Below are 8,660 nucleotides of genomic sequence, written 5' to 3'. Positions count from 1 at the left end.
GGCCTGAGGAACGCAGACCTGAGCCATGCCTCCTGTCTCCTTTCTTTTCTCTAAAGCTGGTGCTGTTTCTATCCGTGAGGATGGTGGGTGGGGTGTGTGTGTGTGTGGGGGGGGGGGGGGGGGCGCATGAAACCTTGCTCAGTGACAGTCCTGAGCCTCTGGTAGACCCTGAACCGTAAGAGACCACACAGTTTCCTGGCCAACTGCTTGGTTGCCAAATCCCCAGCCTGGGACCGAGGTCGAGCCTTGGGCCCCACATCCCACGCTGCTCAGCCTGCACCAGTGACAGGAGCCTTCTGCGACACTCAGTGTCCAGGTTCCAACTCGGGGTTAGACAGGGCTCTTGTGGCTGCGCGACAGGAATCACACTCCAAGTGGTTTCAGCAAAAGGGGTCTGTTTATTGGGAGACTCGGGGAACAGCCTGGTCTCAGGGTCTCAGGAAAGGCAGAGGGAGACAGGGCTTCCTCACCTCTTCTTGGCGGTGCCTTGCTCCTCTGAGACTCCCCCCCGCCCCGCCCCGCCCCGCCCGCCCCGGAGTGGGAAAAATGTGGCCCCAACTTTAGGCCTCACAGAGGTGCTGACCGCTGCCGCCCCTCGGGAGCTGCCTGAGCTCAGATGCCCAGTCACCCCAGGCCGATTACATGGGGGTGTCGGGGGTGGAGCCTGGGCGTCAGAGGCGAGAGCAGCTGAGTTATAGCTCAGGATGGAACTCAGGCCAGAAGACTCTTCGTACTCATCCATGTAAACCATTTAGGGCCACACTCGGGCCCCTCTCTGGCGCCCCCTCTGGCCAGAGGCTGGATGGGCTTCATGCCTTCATGCCGTAGCCATTCCCGAGACTCCGCAGGGATGTGCAGCAGCTGTCCAGCCAGGGCCCACACCAGTGATCCCACAGCAGCTCTCCTCCCTCCCTTTCCCGCTCCCTCGACATTCATCTTGTCAGAATTCATCTCTCAGAGTCAAGCTCGGAGAAGGCTGGGTTGTGTCCTGGGATCTGTGACTTGGTGAGAGAGGTGGTCACAAAAAGTGGTGGAGGAATCAGAAGGAAGCTGGCTGAGGAGGGCATCGGGCAGGCAAGGGGCCATCGTGTCAGCTCTTTCCGCGTGGGAGAGAGAAGGCGGTGGCCAGAGAGAGACTCGGGGTCCGGGAAGGACGTTTGTGGTGGGAGAGGCCTGAGCAGGAGGGAGGAACGGATCCGGGTTCATTTTCCCTGCTCTCCTCTGAGGCCTCTCCCCCTTTTAGACTAAGGGGTGGGTACCTGTCCCAGGGGCAGACCTAGGAACAGGGGCGGGACTGCATCTCTCTGTAGGTCCAGGGATCCCTGACCCGGGGATGCTGCCCAGTGCTGGGCCAGGCCTCAGGGTGGGGTCTCCCATTAGGAGGTCCTAGGGCCAACCCAAGGCCAGGCTGCGGAGGTTACTGGGCAGGAGTCCTGGTCAGCCTCGGCCGCTGTGTAACCCACCCTGGACCTGTCTCCCCATCCTATGCCTAACAACCCCAGGGACCAGCTCTGATCTCTCTGAGCCAGCCCCCACCCTGGCCATGCCCGGGACAGATCAAATGACACCACACTTGGGGCTGGGTGTTCACTTCTCTTTCCAAAAAGTACCAAACACACAGTCTGGGTGTGGCAGGGAGACAGCCAGGCTGGGGGGCTGGGCATTACACACCCAGGGGGGCCTTGGAGGAGGCAGACAATTTAAGAATTGGTCTGAAAGTCAAAAGAGAGGACAGTTGGTTAGTGGGGTGAGCAGCAGAGGGGGAAGGAGGGGCAGGGGCTGTGGGGATCAGGCCTGGGCCCAGGGATTGGCCAGTGGGGTCAGACCTGGGCCCCCAAAGCAGCCCTGCCTGGGGCCCGTTCCCTGGGGGAGGGGGAGGAGGACGCAGTCTGTGTGGGTGTCCACGTAGTGCTGGGCAAGCTGCAGAGCTGAGACCTGAGCTCAGAGGCATGGGGTCTCTCTGAACCTGTTCCCTCATGTACAATGTGGCAACATTCGTCATCCCAGCACTGCCTCCTTCATGCGGTGGCTGTGAGGAGCCCAGGGCTCTGGCCACCCCAGGGCGCTGGACACCAAGGTCCATCTTTATTGCTCTGCCCCAAGGTCCGTCTTTATTGCTCTGCCCCCAGGGCCCAGCACGGTGTAGACACTCACGTAGGCCTTCAGTGAGTAAATAAGCCTCCAGTGAAAGGGCCGGCACCTGGACTGTGGGGAAACACGCAGGTGCCATGAGACTGGGTGGACCGGCCCATGCCTGCACCTGGACCTGTGTGTGCACATGTGGCCTCTCTCTGAGTGTCTGGGTCTCGGTCTCAGAGCGAAGGGTGGATGCCTATGTTGGGGACAAGCTGCTCAGAGCCCTAACCAAGCTCAGGGCACACCCTGTATCCCATGGGCCCTGCCCAGAGCGCTGCAGGGGCTGTGGAGTGCTGGGGGTAGACTGCTGGCTGGGGCTGGTGGCTCAGACGTACTCTCTGGCTGCAGCTGAGGGTCCCGGCCGGTAGGGCTGTGGGCTGCTGTTGACTCTCTCAGGCTCTGGGCACGTGCAGCAAAGGAAGGAACCCCCCAGCATGGCCAGGCCGGCAGAGGCCCAGCCCACGAACAAGGCTGGGCCAAACTCGTACCTGCAAGGAGTAGGGAGGATGCCATCAGGTATGGCTGCAACCCAGGAGCTCGGTGTCACCAGGGGCTCCCTAGCCTGGGCCCTGGCTGGGGTCAGGCAGGTGTTGGGAGCTGAGACTGGGGCCTCACAGGCCCTAGCAGCCGCTCCGGATGAGCTGGGATGAGTGCTCATTCTTCCTCCGTGGCCACCCCAGCAGGTCGACACTATACAGGGTGACCCCCAGGCCCATGGGAGGCTGCTCCATGCAACCCCGGGCCCCTTCCTTATCTGGCCAGTCCAGGGGTAGGGGAGGGCCTGCAGGTCCTGTTGGCAGAGCAGGGCAATCCCTGCTGCCTCTCTCAGTCACGGTCTGACCCTTAGAATCCCAGCCAGGGCTCCCCACTGCCCTCTGAGAAGGGCAGACCCTCCACGTCACTCCAGGCTCTTCAGGTCTGGGCCCTGTCCACCAGCCTCGGCAGTGCCCTGGGTCTACCTGCGTCTGTGCCTTTGCCTGAGGCGCCCCCTCCTGGAGCATCTCCTGTTCTGCGCCTCCTGTGCTCGGCCTTCAGGACCCAGCTAAGAAGCTACCTCCTCCAGGGGACTTTCCCAGGCTCCTCTGTGCTCCCCTGAATTGCCCGGACTCTCACTAGGTGGCCATTCAGTACCATGCTTGTTCAAGCCATACAACCGAGGTCTCATTTTTCTTCCCTCTCCATACCTCTGCCTCCTCCAGGGAGCACTCCCAACTGCTACAGCCCAGGCATCTTTTCTCATCCTCCCTCCACCCCCCGCAACTCCTCCACCCCCACCACCCTACTCTCCCCACCTGCTCAAGGCCTGTGGGATGTCTGGGATTGAGATTGTCCCATTCTCTGCTCCTGGCAGAGCTGAGAGGTGAGGGAGGAGCCACAGGGGCTCAGGTTCTTCAGATCCCCATTCAGCCCCCACCTTATGTGTCCTGACCCTCCAGCCTTTGAAATATCTCTGACCTACTCTTCACTGCCAGCCCCCTGGCCCATGCCCTCTGCTCCAGACCTTTGCAACAGCACCTAATGGTCTTGCCCCTCTCCCACCATTCTTCACACCACAGCTGGAGGGGTTGTCAGCTGCCCAAGGAACAAAACCTTCCCATGGCTGAAGATCCTCCGTGATCTGCCCGACCTCTTCTCCAGCTTCACCCACCCTGCTTCCCACCCCAAGTAACGGCTGCCTCCCGCAGAAATAACAACAGCGGGGCTTGGCTGAGTGCTCTCCAGGGCCCAGGCACTGTGCTGAGTCCCTTACCTGCATATCTCGTTAAACCCTCACAACCTCGGGTCCTCGGGTCCTAGCTCCCTTTAACAGGGAGGTAATCTGGCACAGGAAGATTAAGGAACTAGCTCGGTACACAGCAGTACGTGCAGAGCTGGGATTGAAGCCCAGAGCCAGGCACTTAGCTTCTGGATGTCCTCACAGGCACCCTGTCCTTTGGAGGGCCCAGCCACAGAGAGCTTCTCAGTGACAACACCCTGTGCGCTGTCCATGTACCCTGCAGGATGTAGGCCAGTGGCCCCAGAGGCAGTGGGAGGGGAGGCCCAGCCTGACCCCTGGCCCAAGCCATGTCTTGGCACTCACCTGGCATTGATAGGTGTGCTCGGGTTGAAGAACTCCTGGGTCACCAGGGTGGCATACCATGAGACTGCAGTCAAGGTGCAGAGGCCTAAGGACAAAGGAGCAGGTGCTCAGATCTGCCCCCTGCTGGCCACAGGGTGGACTACCTGTCATGGCCAACATGGTGGAGAAGGAGCCAGGGGCACTCACCTGCCAAAAGGAAGAGGGCCCCCCCAGAGATGGCAATGCGGCCCTTGGCAATGGGGTTGCTGTCTCCGACCCGGGTGCACTTCATGCCGACGACACTGAGGATCATGGCCACAAAGCCCAGGAGCACAGCCACCACCATCAGGGCTCTTGCTGACTGGATGTGACCTGGGGGGCAGGAAGGGCTGAGCCGATGGGGGGCGGGCGGGGAAGTGGGTGGACGGGGGAGCCCCGGAAGGGAGGGACTGGAGCAGGAGCTGGAAGCTGCTCTGGGACTGCCGTGGGCAGGAGTGAGGGTGTAGTAAAGGTGGTTCGGGGTGGAGCTTCCCTGTACAACCCATCGTTCACTGTTCCCTCTCGTTTTCAGGCTTCTCTGTGGTGACCAGGCAGTCCTCTCATCAGCCGCTCTCTGGCTGGGACTCCCTTTGGGGCCTACCCCACCCAAACAGCAGGGGCAGCTTCTACTGAGACCTTTCAGATTCGGCAAAAGGAGGAGCTGAAGGCAGCTGAGGCCCAGTTCAGCCCAGATGGCCCTTAGGGAGGGATGCCAACCCCCATTGGCTGTTGTGATTATTGCCACCTTCCCCTTTGCCCTTTGAGTCACCCATGCAGCCGTATGCCTGCTGCCCGGGTCAGTTCTGGGCTGGGGGCAGATGGCTGGTCGCTGGGCTCTGGCCTGTGGGCCCCAAGCCAGGGACAAAGCTGCAGTGGTGCCTGCTTATAAGCCAACTTTTTAAGGCTCAATTCCAAACCCCAGGAATTGAGAACAACTTGAAGGCTCAATTCCAACCCCCAGGAGGAAGCAGAGAACAACTTGAAGGCTGGAGCACATGCATGTGCGCATGCATGTGTGCATGCACGTGTATGTGTGCATGTGTGTAGGTGTGTGTGTGTGTGTGTGTGCGCATGCATGTGGGTGTGCTTGCATGTGGATGCTTTCCTAGCTGGCGGGGCCAGCATGTGAGTGCGCACGGGTGTCTGCCTACAGAGCATGGGGAGAAGGGGAGGGGAGGGTCTTGACCGAGCCTTTCTGAGTGCCAGGCACTCATCTCACCTGACCCTCCCATCAGCCTCTGTCATAGTTTTCCCTTTATACATGAAGACGTAGGAACACAGAGAGGGAGGGCCAGTGGTTTTTTCAAGGTTACAGTGGCAGAGCTGGGATCTGGACCCCCGGCTGCCAGAATCTAGACCCCTGCCCGCTGTGGGACACCCAGCCGGCCTAGATTTTCAACAAGTTCACAGGGCGGGGGGCAGGGGCTGGAGAGTGGAGCCCATGCAGATGGTGGACTGTATGGAAGCTTGCTCGGGACCTCCTACTCCCCACTCTCCACCCCCACCCCCACTCCCAGCCCAGCTGGCATGAGGCCTACCTTCCAGGGCAAGCAGCGAGTCGTAGAGCTTGCACTGCACCTGCCCGGTGCTCTGGGAGGCACAGGACATCCAGAGCCCTTCGTAGAGGCCCACAGCGGTGATGATGGCGTCGCCGGCATAGGAGGACTGCTTCCACTGCGGGAGGGCTGTACTGGCAATGATGCCCACCCAGCCACCCAGGGCCAGGAAATAGCCCAGGAGCTGGAGGCCCGAGTTGGCCATGGCCCAGGGGAGGGGGCTGGGGGTCCCAGAGCTCAGGGCTGGGCCAGGGTCCCTGGGGGAGCGGGGGTCATGGCCAGGTGAGCCAAGCTGCTGGGCGGGTGAGGTGCAGCGGTGGTAAGAGGCTGAGGAGAGGTGGCAGCCCAGCCACAGCAGCAGCAAAGGCAGCGGCTGGGGCTCTAGAATGCAGGGGGAGGCCTAGGCGCTGGCATGGCCAGGGGCCCGCCCACAGCAGCCGGCTAAGCCAGGGCAGGTCCCAGCAAAGCTCCTGCCCAGCCCCCTGGGGGTGGGAGTTGGCTGTGGAGCAGGTGGGTGCTCCTGCCCCACCCCCAGGGACAGAGAAGGGAGGGACTGGGGGGAGTGACCCTGTTGTCCTCAGGGCCTTTCTGCCAGGAAAACCCCTTTAGGAACCTGATGCCAGTGCCTAAAATTCTCCTAATTCCTACCGGAGCTCCAGCCCCGAGGGGAATGACTTTGCTCTTGGGTGGCTGAACTGACTCCGGGGCTTCTGTGCTCTCAGCCTGTGGGACAGAAAAGAAATGGAATTCCAATGTGCAGCAGGTAAGACTAGAGGAAGACACCGGGGAGAAGAACTTTTTGGAGAGGACTCTGAGGCAGATTTGGAGAGACGGGGCTGGGAAGGGGTGTTGGAGAGAGGGTGTCCTGGGAACCTGGGGGCCATGTGTATAAAGCCAGGGGAGGCCAGACCAGGGAATATGCACTGTGAGGTCTGTTTAGGATATGAGCAGGGCAGAGAGGGACCCATCAAGGCTGGCCCAGACCTGGCTGCTGGTCAGCAAGGGGCCTGGCAGGGAGGTAGGAGATAGCACCGGCCTTCTGGCATCAGCCTGAAGGAAGGCAGACTGTTCAGCTCCTTAATCCCCTTCTGGCTGGCTTAGCCGCTCCTGCTGGGGCCCGAGGCACTGTGCCCTGGCCCCCAGCTCCAGAGCAGCCTGGTGGGGAGGGAGCCGTGGCCTCTGCACATTCCTGGGGTTCAGGCTTCCCCCTCTTCCCACCCACCTTCCCCTCTCTCTCCCACACCAGCTCCGCCCTCTGGAGCAAGAGAATATTTAACTCTCCTGGACCTCATTAGCAATCCCCTCACGTTCAGTTGAGTTCAGTTGTGGGTACAGGGGGAATGTCACAACCCTGCTCCCACTCCTGCCAGCTCCCTCCCCCAGCCGCCCCCTTCATCTCCAGGGGCCACCTGCTTTTGCTGGACTGAACTGGGTGAATGCAGGGTCCTGCTGTTGACCACCCCAGCTTCCTCCCCCACAGCCCTGGCCCCCCTCTACAGAGACCCATCCCCAGCCTGCATCCTTGCATTCTTCACGTGGCTATGCAAACGAGAGGGTGCCAGGCACTGCACAGACAATGGCTGCCCTGTGTGTCCACCCAAGGCGTGGGCCCCTGGTATGGCCTGGAGCCCCAGTCCTTGGGAGCTGGAGGAACAGCCAGCCCTCTGAAGGGTCAGGGGTGGGTGCTGTTTGGCCTGCGGTTTGGAACACTGGCCCCCTGTGGCCCTCCCTGCTGGGAAGACCAGAGCCACCTAGATCTGTGTACTTGGGAAGAAGACCTAGGATCCAGAAATCAAGCAGAAGGTCTAAGCCAGGGGTGGGGAACATCTGGCCCGAGGGCCACAGAAGGCCCGTGAACTCATTTGGTCTGGTCCTGCCAAGGCATTAGGGGTGAGTTAATTAAATGTTTGACCAAATATAGCAGGCTCATTTTCAAGTGCATAATTTTGTATGGCCCGTGAATGATGTTATAAATACCCAAATGGCCCAGGTCAGAAAAAAGTTTCCCCACCCCAGGCAGGAGCCGTTGTAGAGAAGTCAGTGCTGAGTTCAGATTCCTCTTCCCCCATAGACAACGCCGAGTCAGCACAGCCAGGGGGAGCGAGGAACTGCTGGAGCCCAGAGTGGACACGCCTGGGCACCCACTGAGCACCTGGCGCAGGTCTTTGCACTTTAGTATCAAGATCACACAGAAACCAAGTGTCAGCTGAAACTGGTTTGGCTCAGTGGATAGAGAGTCGGCCTGTGGACTGAAGGGTCCTGGGTTCGATTCCGGTCAAGGGCATGTACCCTGGTGTGGGCACATCCCCAGTGGGAGGTGTGCAGGAGGCAGCTGATCGATGTTTCTCTCTCATCGATGTTTCTAGCTCTCTATCCCTCTCCCTTCCTCTCTGTAAAATATCAATAAAATATTAAAAAAAAAAAAGAAACCAAGTGTCAGAGCCACACAGGCCCTCAAGACCACGGCTGCCATCCTGTCCCGTGGTGCGTGCGTGGCTGTCTCCAGGACAAAGGTCTCGGGCTCTGAGGCCTGGGACCAGAGACATCTATGATCCAGAATGACGCTCACATCCCCCCGCCCCCCTCAGCCCTCTGTCCATCTCTTCTCTTTGTTCTTTGAGGTCTTGAGTCTGTTGTATCCACATGCTCCCCATGGCCTTCCCTCACCAACGTTCCAAGGCCTTTCAGGGCTCAAGTCCTGCTCCTGGAGTGGAGTTCCCCACCTGGCGGAGCTTCTCCACCCAGGTTCCTCCCACGCAGGGGCCTGCCCCACCCCAGCCCAGTGACTCCCAGGCATGCTGGAGAGCACCCAGCCTCCATTAAGAGCTAACTGGGAACTGCCCCGGGGTGTCACACCTCACTGTTTAACA

General features: G+C 60.3%; 1 protein-coding gene across 1 annotated transcript; it reads right to left on the bottom strand.

The window, feature by feature from the left end:
- Positions 1-381: 381 nt before the first annotated feature.
- On the bottom strand, positions 382-6,167 carry CLDN19 (claudin 19). Its single transcript, XM_080655632.1, has 5 exons — positions 5,773-6,167; positions 4,403-4,567; positions 4,217-4,301; positions 2,472-2,624; positions 382-1,712 (listed from the first exon to the last, which is right to left on the bottom strand). The coding sequence occupies exons 1-5, from the start codon at positions 5,993-5,995 to the stop codon at positions 1,664-1,666; spliced, it is 675 nt and encodes a 224-aa protein (XP_080511758.1). The 5' UTR covers positions 5,996-6,167; the 3' UTR covers positions 382-1,663.
- Between the last annotated feature and the right edge of the window lie 2,493 nt (positions 6,168-8,660).

The sequence above is a fragment of the Plecotus auritus genome (assembly GCF_963455305.1).
Source record: "Plecotus auritus genome assembly, chromosome: 2".
NCBI classification, from domain to species: domain Eukaryota; kingdom Metazoa; phylum Chordata; class Mammalia; order Chiroptera; family Vespertilionidae; genus Plecotus; species Plecotus auritus.
The sequence above is the reverse complement of the archived record's forward strand: the minus strand, read 5'-3'. Positions and strand labels throughout refer to the sequence as shown.

Coding starts and splice junctions, on each gene's coding strand:
- CLDN19 (XM_080655632.1), bottom strand. CDS start 5,995: ATGGCCAACTCGGGCCTCCAGCTCCTGGGCTATTTCCTGGCCCTGGGT. Junction 4,302..4,402: donor GGCCCTCTTCCTTTTGGCAG/GTGAGTGCCCCT, acceptor CTTTGTCCTTAG/GCCTCTGCACCTTGACTGCA. Junction 1,713..2,471: donor CCCTCAGCTGCAGCCAGAGA/GTACGTCTGAGC, acceptor TTTGACTTTCAG/ACCAATTCTTAAATTGTCTG.